General features: G+C 29.0%; 1 protein-coding gene and 1 pseudogene across 1 annotated transcript; both read left to right on the top strand.

Moving 5' to 3' along the window:
• Window positions 1-769: 769 nt before the first annotated feature.
• On the top strand, window positions 770-5,762 carry LOC112757730 (mitochondrial arginine transporter BAC2-like; annotated as a pseudogene).
• A 382-nt stretch (window positions 5,763-6,144) lies between these two features.
• On the top strand, window positions 6,145-12,448 carry LOC112755430 (L-gulonolactone oxidase 3). Its single transcript, XM_025803515.3, has 4 exons — window positions 6,145-6,683; window positions 7,141-7,352; window positions 11,031-11,286; window positions 11,358-12,448. The coding sequence occupies exons 1-4, from the start codon at window positions 6,206-6,208 to the stop codon at window positions 12,176-12,178; spliced, it is 1,767 nt and encodes a 588-aa protein (XP_025659300.1). The 5' UTR covers window positions 6,145-6,205; the 3' UTR covers window positions 12,179-12,448.
• The last annotated feature ends 4,810 nt before the right edge of the window (window positions 12,449-17,258 follow it).

Raw genomic sequence — 17,258 nt, forward strand, 5'->3', positions numbered from 1 at the left:
CTTACGCTGCCCCTCCTCTCCTTGTCCCATCCCCCTCCCTCTCCACTCCCTTGCTTACCCTAACACACTCTACTCCCCTCCCATGCGCACCCTCCATAACCACCGTGTCCCACTGTTCTGTTCTAGTCTCATCTTCGTGCTCCCAGAGAAGACCGCCGCCGTCAGTAGTGGTGGCTTGGCCACAATCGAAGAAGCACGACAGAACCAATCTCTGCAAGGATCACTGTCGGAACTCAGCGTTGCCTCCACATGACCGTTCGGTGCTCCTTGTGTTGCAACAACGCCACCGCGAAGCACACCCGTGGAATCACTCGCGACGCCGTCCTCGCCGCTCAGGATCCAGCCACCTCCATCATGCACGGTGTCCTCTCCTTCCTCCTTTGCGACGGTGCCAACCTTGTCACCACTGCCTCGATGTAGAACTGCAGCTTCGCCAGCGCCACTTGCCGTCGGTGGGAAATTCAACCCCTCCGCCGCCCTGGATGGCAACTTCCTCCTCGGCCAGAGCCATTTCCTCCATATGCAATTTATGGTAAGTTGTTGATTCTATTTGAGAGTGTAGCAATTTTTCTAGAATTATGAGGAGTTCTTACATGTTCTTCATAAATTGTGGAAACTTTTAATTTTCAATCAATTTTGTTTCTCTTGGGTTTGTTAATCAGGAAAAAAAATCAAGCTTTGGAAAAAACATAGCATTGTAGCAAACCCGAATTGTTGGGATCTTTTTCAACATTTTGTAGCACATAATTTAAACAGAGGAAAGAAGAAAATGGATCTCTGGGCAGAATTTCATGCAACAAGTTGGGGAAGGGAGTTTGTAGCAGGAGGATTTGGAGGAATTGTTGGGATAGTATCTGGTCATCCATTAGACATAGTTCGAATAAGGCAACAGGTCTTAAACACCGGTGGCCATGGCTCATCATCAGCATTCACCATTCTTAGAAATGCTTTGGCTAAGGAAGGACCTGCTTCTCTCTATCGTGGCATGGGTGCACCTTTGGCCTCTGTTACATTTCAAAATGCTATGGTTTTTTAAACTAATGCAATTCTCTCAAGGGTATTTGGCAAATCTGTTTCTCCTAATGACCCTCCTTCCTTCAAGGGTGTAGCATTAGGAGGAGTTGGCACAGGTGTCCTCCAGAGCCTAATCATTTCCCCAATAGAGTTGGTCAAAATTCGCCTTCAGCTTCGTCGCAATGAAAAACACTTGATAGAACAACCACATAAAGGTCCTATAATTGTTGCCAAGAATGTATGGAGAAAAGAGGGACTAAAAAGAATATACAGAGGACTGGGCATCACTGTTATAAGGGATGGACTTTCACATGGTGTTTATTTTTTGACATATAAATACATAAGGAAACAGTTTCATAAATGTGAAAGATTGGGGATTTGGATGAAACGATGTCGTTTTGAGGTGGGAGGACTAATATGTCCTGTTTTGAAAAGCTACACATTTTAGTGTGAGAGGACTAATATGTCCTGTTTTAAAAAGTTACATGCCACGTGTGCTCCCGTAACGGCCAGGTCAGCGTCACGGGAGCCACGTCAGCATTTTTCGTTGAGTCCAACGGAGTCACTTCAACAGATGGGTAAATTTGTCCGCGTTTTGGAAGGGTCAGGCACATGAATGTATTTTTCAATCTTTGGGGACAAAAATATCCGCAGAAAAAAAGGTCAGGGACCTATTTGTCCTTTACTCAATAAATTATATGTGTTTTTATTGATGATTGAGTCTTTTTTACTGTTTGTTCAAAACTGAACTAATTTCGGTTCATTTGTGTGTTAATTAAAGTTTACCTGATGCTGCTGATAAGTATTGACCAATTTTTTTATTATTTAAGTAATTTCGGTTCATTTCTCAGTTTATTTAAGGTTCATTTGGATCCAAAAATAAATTTGATGTGTTTGAACCAAAATTACTTAAGGAATAAAAATTTGATCAAAGCAGCATTAAGTGAACCTCAATTAACACACAAATGAATCGAAATTAGTTCAGATTTGAACAAACAGTAAAAAAGATTCAATCATTAACAAAAACACATCGAATTTATTTCTGTATCCAAATGAACCTCAATTAAACTAAGAAATGAATCGAAATTACTTAAGAAATAAAAAATTTAGTTAATACTTATCAGTAGCATCAAGTGAAACTCAATTAACATATAAATAAACCGAAATAAATTAAAAAATGAACCGAAATTATTTAATGATGGCATTAGAGAAAATTATAACTAATAAAGATATTTGTAAAATGTTGGTGTTATTGGTGATGACGATAACGAAAAAGGAAAAGAAGAAGAATTTGCGTGCGCGAATTTGGAAGAAGAAGAAGAAGGATGAGGAAAAGAAGAAGGGAAGAAGAAGAACATGCATGCGCGAATTTAGAAGAAAAAGAAGAAGAAAGAAGAAGAGGAGGAGAAGAAGGAGAAGAAGGAGAAAGAACCAGAGAAAGAAAAGGAGAATGAGAAGGAGAAGGAGAAGGAGAAGGAGAAGGAGGTGCGTGATTTTAAAAGTTGCTATAATAACTTAGTTAGATTTAATTAAATATTTTACTTAGATGTAGAGCGTTATTGTTTTTATTATTTTGACATCTTTTAGTGAATATATAAAATTGACTTTAGAACATTTTAATATATTTTTTTCATTAATTAATAATGGTAAGAAATCATAAGCAGAATCAATAATAAGATATAATTAAAAAAATAAAAATATAACATTTTGGATTAATAAAAAAGTAATTATGTGATATAATTTAAATATCGTGATATTAATCAAGAATAGAAATAGCAATGAACCTTTGTGGAGACAAAAACCTCTTCTCCATCCTCTGGTTTTTTAGTAAAAATCTCTGATGCTATTTTATTTCTGTCACAAATTTCTACTTAAAATTTATTTTTTTTTTAAAATTTAATATAATTATAATAAAATTCAATACAAATTAATTAAATGCATCAAACTAAAACATAATTTAAACACAAAATTTAATATAATTAATATATGTACAAAATTTTTAACTTATAAATTAAAATAAAATAAAATAAAATAAATTAATTTTAATAAAATAATATAATAATTCATAAAACAATTCTTAAGATTGTACATAACTTATAAAGATATTTAAGTATTTTTTTTGTTTCATAAATTTTGCGGTAGATCGTATACTTAATCCCCACTCCGTCTCTATTTATCCATCTACGGGTGGAGTTTCATATCCATAGGATTTTATAGGATCTCTATTAATCACTTCAGTGCTCATAGGTGTAAATTTTTTTTACCACTCTTATTCAAAAAAGAAGCCATTATCAAATCATCAATGAGATTCAATATATTATTTTATTAAAAAAATCAATTACAAGATATAAATTGAAAAGGTAATTAATTTGAAATTCTATTTATGAAAAAAAATCGGACAAAAATCTAATTAATCAATTAATTACTATAGTTTCTAATATAATCAATTAATCACTTATTATATCAATCAATATATTATTAAATGTCATAATCTTTTCATATTATATATATATATATATATATATATATATATATATATATATATATATATATATATATATATATATATATATATATATATATATCATTGAATGCCATTTAAAAGATAAATGTTTAAAAATAGCTCGTTTAATGATATGAAAAAGTTTTTGAATTTTATCCATAAAAAACTAATTCAAAACAATAAAATTACTGGATAATTTGTAAATTAAAAAAAAATAAAATCACTGGTAGCAATTTCTGATTTTAAAAATATAAACTAAAAAAATTATAAGTGTACTTACACTATTTTTTATTAAAATAATATTATTTTTGAATTTCGTTTCATAGGTTATCTTAAAATTATTTATATTTCCTTTCTAAATTTTTGGATTAAAAAATGACAAAATTGATATAATTAATTTTGGTGAATTTGAGTGGTTAGTTCACTCATCTTTTTAAATAAATATTGATGGTTTGAATTTTATTTTTTATATATAATAATTTATTGATCAAAATTTTTACAAGTGAAATTTAGACCTACAACCAATTAGAGCCTGTTTAGTTTATTGTTTGAATCACATAAAATACATATTATTGTTATCTTTTTGAAACGTTCTAATTTTTTATTTAGCTATACTTTTTTTCTCTAAATATAAATTATTGTTATCTTTTATAATATGAATTATTGATTCTATTAAGTAGAGTAAATTAAATAAAAAATTAATCATAAATAAAAACAATAATAAAAAATTGTAACATATTAAAAAAATACTAAAAATACTAAAAAAATATTATATAAAAAAAATACTAAAAAACATTAAAAAAATAAACATATTTTAAAACATTCTTATGTATATAATATAATTTAATGTCATGTTATAAAAATAATTTTAAGCAATATTATTCAAATAATATTTATTTTATTAAAATTAATTTTATTGTCAAATATAAATCATATCAGCGTAAATTTATTTTTACTCAAAATTAATTCTATAAAATTAAATTTATTCAACCTCAAATATCAATTCAGACAGATATATAGTCTTTAACACGTTGAAGTATGAAATTCCAATAATAATAATAATAATAAAAGTTAAAATGGTAAATGAAGTGGAAATAAAAACCAAGGTTGCGAGAACCGGACCGGTCAATAAACCGGTGAAGTCACTGGTTTAATGGTTTACTGGTTCGACCGGGGTTCAACCGGGGTTCAACCGGTTTAATTAAATATTAAATAAAATTATTAAAAAATTTAAAATAATCTTAAGTATATAAATTTAATAATTTCTAACTTAATAAAATTTAATATTTTACATAATAAATTATCCATTACTTAATATTAGAGGTTCAAACATCAAACATCAAAGCTTATAACTAAACAAAAAATAAAACGTAAAAAAGAAATCAACTTCATGCAGCTTGACAATCACAGAAATCAACTGAGAATATTCATGAACCACCAAACAGAAGCAAAAAGTAACAATATTCTCAAAGCCACAGAAATTTTGAGATACCATTCAGTACATTATTACAAAGATTGTCAAGCTAATAGATAACAATCTAACAACTATTGGCTATTGATTACAAACACACAGTAACAAGAAACAACTCTATAAATATTAATAAGCACACATAAACACACAGAGAAAAGAAGGATGACAAATTCCCCAGCTGCCTTCAACGCCCCAGCCTCAATTTGCTTGCAATGATCATCATTCAATCCCAAGTCACCAATAAACGCATCATAATGGAAAGCCAAAAACAGATTGAAGATTCATCAAACAGAAACCAAAATCATGTAATCCAGATAAACATGAAACAGCAACTCAAAATCATGTAATCCAAATAAACATCAAGCAGCAACCAAAATCATGTAATCCAGCATGAACAAATAGGAACAGAAACATGAACAGAAAAATCAAATTATAAACATGTTCTGAACTTCTGATGAACACAGCTAACAAAACATGAACAGATGAACACAGACTTAACAAATCATGAACAGAAAAATCAAAAAATTATAAAATCAAGCACAGAGTAGGCGACGATTAAATAGGAGCCAAGGTGGAAGGCAGAGTATTACCGGCGGCGATGGTAGAGGTGGAGAGCTCGGCGAAGACGGTGGAGGTGGCGAGCTCGGCGACGACGATGGAGGAGAGGAGCTCCGCGACGGCGATGGAGGAGAGGAGCTCCGCGACGGCGAAGAGGGGCTGTGGGATGCGGTGGCGATGGCGGTGGGATGCGGTGGCGATGGTGGTGGCTATTAGGGTTCGTGAGAGGGTGAGAGGGTGAGAGTTGAGACTGAGATACTGAGATAGTGAGATGAGGATTGGGAATTAGCCATTAGGGATCGTGGCTTCGTGCATAGCTCTTTTCTTCTTTTTTTTTTTTTTTTTTTTTTCCTTCAAAACGACGCTGTTTTGAAGTTTAATATGCAAACCAATAAACCGTAAAAAAACCGAACGGTTCTCCCGGTTTACCGGTTAACCGCCGGTTCGACCGGTTTTTTCACCGGTTTTCTACCAAACGGTTTCTGACCTTACTCGGACCGGTTAAGTGACCGGTTCCCGGTTTTTCCGGTTGAACCGGCCGGTCCGGTTCGGTTTTCAGAACCATGATAAAAACATTCCTTAATTAACCAAATAAAATGATGTTTCTATTCCTATATATTCGTCACAGAAATTAAACCTCACCGCCAATCACAAATCAAATGGATAGCTTTAGCTTTACCTTTTTGATTTGGTGCCTTCTTGCTTTCAATCACATACTTCCGTTAACGATTCAAACCATTGAGGCTCGGATTCCAGAATCCCCACTTCAATGCAACCAAACATTTTGTATTCTTCACAACAGCTATGGAAAATGGGGTGATCGAAAAGACTGTTATGCCCTCAACGCAACCTACCCAACAACGGAACAAGAGCTTCACGTGGCCGTCTCGTTTGCTGTGGAACACAATCTGAAAGCGAAGGTGGTCACAAAATTCTCACATACCATCCCCAAGCTCGCCTGTCCTGACCAAGCGGTTCAAAACAGTTTTGTTATTAGTACAGAGCGTTATAACCGTCAAATACAGATTGATGTTGCCAATTCCGTTGTTACCGTTGACGCTGGCGTTGGCCTTCGCCAGTTGATTGACGCCGTTGAAGCCTCTGGGTTTAGTTTGGTGGCCTCTCCTTATTGGGAAGGTATTGTAAATTCGTAATAGATTTTTTATTTTTTAATTTTTTTACGTAATTATGTTATAAAAATTAAAAAATAAATAAAAATTCAAAAAAAGTATTGGCTAAACCATTTTTATATTAATATTATTTGAGGATATTTCAGAAACAAAAAATATAAATATAGTCTAGATAGCTGATTTAGTTATATTAAAATATTAAAAATAAATTGACGATATATAATAATTAATTCTAGTGATTGATATTTAATACATACATAATATTTTTGGTATTTACATAATTAAGTAAGAATAATAATATTATTAAAATAAAAGTGAAAATAGTTATATCTGTTCGAGTTATTTGTTACCTTCATGATCCTCGTCAACATCTCTTATTGCCACTCCCTTATTTGGATCAACATGGTGTATGAATTTTATCCTTCATGATGATATAACTTCTCTTATTTATTTCCTTCATTCAGGTGTAACAATTGGAGGACTTATTAGCACAGGGGCACATGGGAGTTCTTGGTGGGGGAAAGGTGGTTCTGTTCATGATCATGTTGTGGGGCTCAGCATCATTGTTCCTGCTTCCAAATCTGAAGGATATGCCAAGATTTTGAAATTGGAAGCACATGATCCATTGTTTAATGCTGCCAAAGTATCACTCGGTGTCTTGGGTGCTATCTCCAAGGTTAGTATATTATTTATGTTAGGATTTTTTTATATTTAAATTAACTAAATATAATACTTTTTGAAATTCGTAATATATAGAAAAATTATGATTTTAAATGGATGTTACACATTTCGAATATAATATTTTTAAGCTTGTAAAATTTTAAAGTTGTCAATTTTTTTAATTTAAAATTTAAATAAATATAATTTAAATTAATGATTTAATTCAATTCAATATAAATAAACGTAATCATAATTTTATACTACTCATATTTCAGGACATTGACATTACTCAAATGTGTAACATCAATTTAAAACGATAATTTTTTAGTACACACTACTAGAAAAATTACTTTTAGCAGTCATTTATTTTACTTTTAATGACAATAAAAATAACCACTAATACATTTATCGATAACTGGCATTAGCCGTCTACATTTTAGTGTGTAAACTTTGGAGTAACTATAAAATTAGTAACTACAAAACAACCCTAAAAAAATTTATTAACTACAAAACAACCCTAAAAAATTCTCAATAAATTATAAGCTGCATTGATAGAAAATCAAATCAGTCTTAATTGAATTGAAGAAAAACAGGATGAAAACTTACCTGCAAATCCAACTATTTAAAAAAGGTGCATTTGTAAGCAATGGATTTCAAATCGTCGTTAGAAATGTTAGAGCACCAGATCAATCTCAAACGCTCGAGCCTAAGAAGGCCTTCCCCGAGAGCAGCCAAGTTGGCATCGGATGAGCAGAGTGAATCGGATGCAGCAGAGAAAGTGTTGTCGGCAATGCAATGCACAGAAAACACCTTCTAGCGAGAACTGGAGAGAGAGAGAGGAGAAATGGGAGAAAGGGAATGGAGAGGCACTTGTCGATGTAGAGGTTGCGGAGATTGAAAAATGGGCGGAGGAAGTGTTGTCGGCAATGCAATGCACAGAGAGCGCCTTCTAGCGAGAACGGGAGAGAGAGGAGAAAGGGGAGAAAGGGAATGGAGAGGCACTTGTCGATGTAGAGGTTGTGGAGATTGGAAAGTGAGAGGGGAGGAGGAAGATGTCAGGGAGGCGAAGGTGCCGATTTAGAAGGTGGAGATGACTTATGGCTGCGACGGGCAGTGACGACGGTGATAGTAAACTTAGGGTTTCGGCCCTCACTCTCTCTGTTTCGGTGAGAGTGAACTTAGTGGAACTATTATTAAAATAAAATATTTTAATAAAAATAATATCGGCCATAGTACTATGACTATTAAATTTTTTTCACTAGAAGTAGTTTTATATTTTTAGTGGCAATAATAATAATTGTCATTATAATATATAATATTAATAGCAAATATACAATGACCACGAAAATATAACTTAAATTAAAAAAATAGCGACCATTATATTATTGTCCCTAAAAATTTATCGTTAAAAATAATTATTCTTGTAGTCTTACATTACCCATTTCAGTAAATATTATATTTAATTAATTTAAAAAAAATATTAATTTATGTTTCATCTATATATATGTTATGTATTATAGGGTTATTTTTGAGAGAAAGATTGGGTAGTTAATATTTAATAAAAATAAGAAATTAATTGATATTAATTTAAATATAAAAAAATTACCTAACATTTTTCATTACTAATATGCGCCTGTCAGAATTATATTTGTGTTTGTGAGGTACTCATAAATAAAATTTTTATTTTTTATTTTTTTATACATGTAAAATTTAATAAATTTATTTAAATATATAATTTTTTGTTGATGTTAAATGAATTGAAATATTAATAGACTAAAATTTTAAAATAATGAATATTTTGAAGTTGATGGAATATTTAAACATAAATAAACAAGAGTAGAGTTTTTTATTTTTATAAAAGATGATGTTATTTCTTGTATTTTAAAATCTTGACTTTAAAGAAAGACAAGAAAAAAATCTTGACTTTAAAGGTATATATAGGTATATATTTAAAATTTAATGCGTTTAATATAATATAATATAATATGAAAATTTTAAAATGATAATATTTTAAATAATTTAACTAATATATGTATTAAGAATTTATATTTAAGTTATTAGTTAAAAAGTTTTCATAAAATACTTTTATATATTTATTGAAATAAAATATTTAAACATTTTTACTAATTATAATTTTAATATATACTATTAAAATATATATTAGTTAAATTCTATTTTCTTAAAATCCTATTTTAAAATAGTCATACCATTTGAAAAGTGAGAATAGTATATTTCATCTAAATCTAGATTGAGACCATTAAAATATAAAAAAGAATGATGGATATTCACACGGACAATTTGTACATGAATTTTTTCCTTGATTGCCGCCACGCGTGGTATGAATAATAATTTGAGGTGTCTCGAAAGTAGGACGATAAAAAAGACAAACATCCATAATCCATTCTCTTTGTTTTTTTTTTTAATGAAGTCTTGTCTACTAAATAAAAAATTTTAATGCATTGATTCTAATTATTTCTGGAGGGAGTATTATTTGGGAGTTGGGATCAAGCTCAAAATCTAAATATTGAAACGTATCAAATTCAATCATGCAGTTTATGGAGAGTTTTATTGTTTATTGTTGAGTAAATGTTTTTTTAGTCTTTGATCATTTGTTCAAAAAATAAAATAGTTTTTTACCATTTAAAACTTTTAATTATGATCTGATTTTTAATTATTTAAATAATTAGTATAAGTGGTCCCTTATACATTAGCAAGTCACGTTTATAGGAACTATTTAGTCTAATTACTTAAATAGTTAGAGACTAATTAAATAAATTATTTGAATGGTTAAAAAATGATTAAAAATTTTGGAATGATAGAAAATCGCTTTATCTTTTAAGTAAATAATCAGAGACCAAAAAAAAAAATATTTACTCTTTATTGTTTATACCTACACATTAAAAACCTTTATATACTTCTTTAACGTCACAAAGACGGTGTAGCTTATGTGTCCATATGATATTAATTTTAACAAAATAACTACTGCTTATTTTAATTTTATTTGTATATTATCAAATTGTGTAAATAAATAAAATAATTACTAATATATGTTTTTTTTGTCCCAAATTACATATCTCATTTTTGTTGTAAATGAGATGTGTCATAATTTATCTTGTTTACTGTGCAAGTGAAATATAAAGGGACAAAAATTTGAGCTCTCTATAAGTAGATTCATTAAGCCTAAACCATCACACAATTTTCTCATTCTTTTTCGTGTTCGTCTTACAAATAGCTGATAGCAAATATATATTTGTTAGTATGTATTCAAATACTATATACATAAAAGATGACGAGTACGTGTCTCATTCCATTTGAATACACACTTGTCATGTGGGTTTTTTGACCGGATTGAAAAGAGATTGAGAATGTCGGATATATGGTGTTTTGTAACCATCAATTGGTCATCAATAGTATTTTTAATGGTGTGAGATTACATCTAATGGTGGGAGATCACTCATTTTTATTTTGATGGTTAAGTGCTGGTCAAAAAACACAAAAGTTGCTGGCCTCTAGACTTTTTCGAATATTATTTATAAAGTTTGATTATAAATGTATGTCAATGTGTGATCATTCCTTTTCCAACATGTATTAATATTTTTAGTGTTGGTTGAAAATTTATAGCTAGTACATATTTAATTTTGTATTTATCCTTAATAAAATGTGATGGATTAGTAATGTTATTATTAACCTGTAGGTAACATTAAGAGTGGAACCAAGGTTCAAAAGAAGCATAACCTACAATTTCACGACCGATGTTGGTCTTGAAGATTTGTACGCAGATCATGCAAAGAAATATGAGTTTGCAGACATAACTTGGTATCCATCACAACACACTGCTGTTTATAGATACGATTCAAGGGTTCCCTTAAATACTTCCGGTAATGCAGTCTTTGACTTCATTGGATTTCAAAATAATCCAACTTCGATCTCCGAAGCAGTTCGAGCTACAGGTAATTAATAATAATTCACAAAATTTTATTGGTCCTCTATAGAGACTAAATGCATGATGATGTGCATGCAGAGAGTTTGTTAGAAAAAACAAGAAACACGCATGGAAAATGCTTAACAGCAGCAGCAACATTAGCATTTAAAAGAGGTACAGCAAATGGTTTAAAGAACAATGGCATTCTTTTCACTGGCTATCCAGTAATCGGTTACCAAAGCAAAATGCAAACCTCAGGTTCATGCTTATACTCCCAATCACTTCTCACATCATGTGCTTGGGATCCAAGAATCAAAGCCTTGTCCTTCTATGAATCCACAGCAATCTTTCCAGCTTCTATTTTCCGTGATTTCATCTTGGACGTGAAAAAGCTCAGAGACTTAAACCCGGAACATTTTTGTGGGGTTGACAACTATAACGGTATTCTTATACGTTATATCAAAGGGTCGGATGCATATTTAGGTCAATCTGAAGACTCTATAGTAATTGATTTCAATTATTATAGAGCCAAAGAGGCATCAACTCCGCGATTAAACCAAGATATTTGGGAAGAATTGGAACAAATGGCGTTTTTTAAGTATGGGGCTAAGCCACATTGGGCTAAGAATAGGAACATTGCATTCTTGGGAGTGGATAAGAAGTACCCAAATTACAACAAGTTTATTGAAGCAAAACAACAATTGGATCCACAAAATGTGTTTTCTAGTAATTGGTCTGATGAAATATTGTTTGGGAAGGAATTAGAGAAGAGTGATGGGTGTGCTCTTGAAGGGTTATGCATATGTAGTGAACACAGACATTGTAGCCCACAAAACAATTATTATTGTAGCCAAGGACTTGTCTATAAGGATGCTTGGGTTTGTAGATATTCAAAGTCATCTCTCCCATCCTCAGTATAGAATAATTATACAATGAAAATTCAGGTGCAGTAATTTCATGTGAAGTTGATAGTTGAAAACTGATAGATTACAATTTAATCAAATTTATCAAATTATTTAACGATTTTTAACTATTAACTCATATAAAGTTAACTGCACATGAGTTTCCACTTAATTATATGAATGATGGAAAAAGATGATGTTTGTTTATTACCAATGTATTTAAAATTGTTCTGGAAAATGATACAAGTACTTTAAGCAAAGTTATACCATATGCATGACACTCAAAAATATAATTTCTTCAAAGTTTACTTCTTTCGATTCATGGCTTCACTGGAAAAATAATTTTCGGATAACACATAAATTAACGTGTGGTAATTAACTCCAAAGAATCTTCAAATCTAGAATATATTGAAGGAACAATTTTCCTGGATCTAAATTATTAAACGCGTGACATATATTATGTCTTTGTTAGATAGACAATGACTTTTGTAAATAATGTAGATAATGAGTTCTAAAATTGACTCAATAAAGTAAAAAAATACTCCATTCCAATTTATCTCCTAAACCCTAACTATCCGCACAACTAGTGAATTAAATATCTAGCCATAGTTAACTGTGCATGAATAAATCGAATCAAAAGGGATAATCATCCAATTAAGAATAATTAATATAATTATCTGCATACCTATGAATTGAACATCCGGCATATTCATATTGTTCACATTATTTAATATTCTCATTGTCTCCGTATACTTTATTCGCTGCCTTTGTTTACTTGACCTAATTTGTCGTTGTAGTCTTGTAGTAAGATATTATAGTAGATAGATGAAGATTTTTCAAGTTACCAAAAACCTCTTTTGCATTGTACTTTCTTTCTTGTACAAAGAGGAGAAAATAAGAATCTAATTTTTAAGACAAAATTAAAACAAGATATTTAAAACAATAAAATATTTTAAATATTAAAAAAAATTAAAATTTAACCTAAATATTAAAGTAATATTTTATCCTAATAAATACAATAATGCACCATAACATTCAAATTTTATTCTGTCTAGTGTTCAAAATTTCTCAATTCCAACCTAAAATAATTGTAATGCGTTGTGACATCTCAAATTCATCACTTACTCTAGCATTTAGGGGTGGCAACATGTACCCTACTTGCGGATACTCAATCCGACCCCGCCCAGTCGGGTAGGGTTGTCAACCCGATTCGTAGCGGATAGGGTAGGGTGCGGGTAGGATTCTCGTGCGAGTCGGGTAGGGTGCGGGTTGTGTCTCAACCCTACCCGACCAACCCGCACCCTATATATGTATATGTTATATACTTATATAAAAATATGTTTTAAGTGAATGTTGAACCAAATACCTCTCACTAAATGTAAAAGATCTTTAGTCATTAAAAAAAGATCATTAATTGATAATTTAATATTTTTTTTAGTAAGTTTTATTTTAAATTATCATCAAGTTATATAATAATATTGTATCTTTTTTTGTAACTCGCAGGTAGAATCGAATACCCGCGGGTTAAGAGTGGATAGTATTAGAGTTGAGATATTCTCAACCTGCGAATAGGATAGGGTTGAGTTTATATAAAAATCTCAATTCACGGTGCATCACAATTCAAATCAAACATTAAACACTATACAAAAAAAAACTACGGGTGCATTTAAGTTGCGCTCTTATTTTCTATTCTCATTTTTAATATTTTCTATAGTGAAAACAATAAAATGATTCATGGCAAGAATTATTGGCTCCATTATATACCAACTTTACTAGCCTACTAGCCATCAGTAAAAATTGGCTCGTAAAAAAAAAAAAAACTATCTAAGTTACTGACAGATTTGATTTTAATAACAATTAGATCGTCGATAATTTTTTAGTTTTGAAGAGATGTCAATTAGGTTATCGATAATAAAGCAGTTTGTATAGTACAAGAGATGCAGAAAGTTAGTTAGAATTAGTATTAGTCCAAGCATTTCAAATTCAATGCTAAATTCATTATCCATGAAGAATATTAGGATTCAAGATACTACTCTAAGCTAATGGTTTCTCAAGTCAAAACAGAAAATGACTCACTCATGGGAAATACGAAACATGATCAAATAAAATAAAAGTGTAAGAAAACATATTGAAAGGAAAGGAAAATAACATTAAATAACTTAACAAACAAGGTGCTGAAAATGCCATCCCCATTTGAGAAATAATTTCAAATAAAGTGCCAAAAATTGATTGAGTGAGTAGAGTGCTGACACAAGAGGCTTTATAATCTTAGCTTGCTGTACAAGAAATATAACTAACTATAACAAACTCATCAACTAGCTTAACCTACTCTTAGTTATCAAGACATAACTACCTAACTGACTTGTTCACTCTATGAGCAGGTTTTATAATATATTAGTATTTTTTATCCATAATAATATTATGGGAATACAATTTTTTTAAAATTATATTAGTTTTGTTCTAATATTATAGATTATGGCACAAAAAATTTATAAAATCAAACAAATAATAAAATCTTTAGTTATTAATTTTATGTAAAAGAGTTTAATTTTTTACTAATAATTACTTTTAACATTTGTTATCTAAAATTTGAAACAATTAAACGTGTATACTTTTACATTTGCTTACATGTTAAATTGTTGCACAAATAAAAATAATTAATTTTTATGCTTTTTATTTAAAAAAAATATTTTTTCTATCTATATAAAAATATAATTAAATATTAACATAAAAATATTTATATTGATAGTTATAAAATTAACTCAAAATTAATTTTTTTTAAATAATTAAATCTTGATTTTAACTTTTAGTCACAATATTAATATTCTCTCCAAATTATATATAATAAATATTTGAAGGAAGAGAAGTGAAAATATAAATTAGAAAGATAAGCGGTAAAAATTTAAAATTAAATAAAAAAATTAAAATATATATAATAATAATATTTTTATTTGAATAATGATATTATTTTGTTAATTTTATTTTTTTTAGAACAGAAAGATAGAGAATGAGAGAAAAGAGAGAGAAAGATTAAGAAGAAGAATGAGAGAGAAAATTTGTTAATTTTTGAAAGAAAAATATTATTTTAATTATAATGAAAAATATCTACGATGACATATTTTGATTTGTCAAATTATTAATATAAAATATAAATTATAAATTATATATATAGTAGAAAAGGTAGAGAGAAATAGAAAAAAGAAGAGAGATATAGATGAGAGAATGTAAGAATAAAATTTATTAATTTTGGAGAGAAATATTTCTTCTTAATTTTAATAAAAGAGTGTCATGTAATATATATATTTTTTGGTTATTAAATTAGTTAGTAATATATAATAATTTATAATATATAATATAACTATATTTTAATTTTAATATTTTAATTTTAATATAAATAGAAAATATCATGTTACATATTTTAATTGTCAAATTTATAATTAGTCATTGATAATGATATAAAAAAATAAAATAAGTGAAAAAATAAGAAAGATAGAGAAAGGAAGAGGAAAAAGAAAAAAATTCTTTCATTTTTGAAAAAAAATTTTGATTTCAAATACAATAAAAAAATAACATGCGAGATATTTTGGTTATAAAATTAATAATATATAATAAATTAAGTTATCCATGGATAGATTAAACTTAATTATTGATGGGAGTTCTGGTGTTACACAATTATTCTGCTCTAAATTTTTCTTTGATGCTTTGGCTTCCACATGAGTGATTTTTAGAAACACATACAACATATGTTGACTCTTCATCGACCGAATTATTGACTATGTTATCAAGAACGTGAAGCATATTCCAATGTAAAGATACTATATTCCAGTACTGTTAGAAAATATTACAGAAATGCATATATGTAATTGTGGTTTCAAAGACTTGATGAATGTTAAACATGTAATTATTTATGTATTTTTTTTATTAGTTTAATTTTTTAAAAGAAATAATTTAAAGAAATCGAAAAATAATACAAAATCATGAATAAAAAGATCTGAAACTGAAAATGCATGTCATTTTTTCTTCTCCTTGAGTTCGCCACCCGCAGTAGGTAGTTTTTTATTTTTTATTTTTTCCCTTTCATTTTGCTTTATCTCTCTCATTCTCTTGTATATTTTCCATCCAATTTTTTCTGGACAACATTTTGTGTAACAGAAAAGCATCAGATATTTATGGATTTTTCTTTTAGTGTATTGTTTGAATGCTATAGCATGCTTATTGCTATGAGACGTATTTTTTTTTTTTCCAACTGAAAGATTGCTACATTCAAGAATCAATACTCTCTTTTCACGTTTTTTTTTGCATGCTTCTAGTATAAATAAAAGATATTGTAATTTTTATTGGCTGATATGTGAAATGTGAAATGATGCCTTTAAGACATCTCTTTTTTCCTTTGATTACATTTTTCAATTCTATCTGTTCAATTTCTTATCTATCTCAAATTCGTCTTCAACTGTTTTTCTTTGAGTTCCCTGATTTTCCATCTAATTCCCTAACTCTAGTACTCTTAATAAGAGCAATACTGTTTGATTTATTTTTCATATTTTGATGCTTATTAATATTTATCTAATGGTTAGTATGATTGTGATTATATATATATATATATATATATATATATATATATATATATATATATATAACTTTATTAATGATTTTATTACCACATTTATTTTTTAAAACACTATAAATGATGATGTGAATATTAACATAACCGTTTTAGCCTAATAGTGGATACAATTAATAGTGAAGTGGATAATTTTTTCCCAAAAATTGAAATAGATGTATCTCTATTTTTATGATGTGTTTGGTATGTGTTTTAAGATATTTAACATAGGAATAAAGGTAAACAAAATTGTGTTTTCTGTTGCATTTATTTACACTAGATATAACTAAAAGAATATATTTATTTACGTTTATTTAGTATTGGTTTGCATGTTATTAAGTTGTTAAAAGAAATTTAATAATTTTTTTTATTTTTTTAGTGTGTGTTTGGCAAAATATAAAAAAGTATTAGAAAAATAAAAAAATTTTAAAAATTATAATTTATATTTTTTTTAAAAGATATTTTTTACTTAATTTTTTTTAACATGATAAATAAAAA

Source organism: Arachis hypogaea, chromosome 16, assembly GCF_003086295.3.
Source record: "Arachis hypogaea cultivar Tifrunner chromosome 16, arahy.Tifrunner.gnm2.J5K5, whole genome shotgun sequence".
Taxonomy (NCBI): Eukaryota; Viridiplantae; Streptophyta; class Magnoliopsida; order Fabales; family Fabaceae; genus Arachis; species Arachis hypogaea.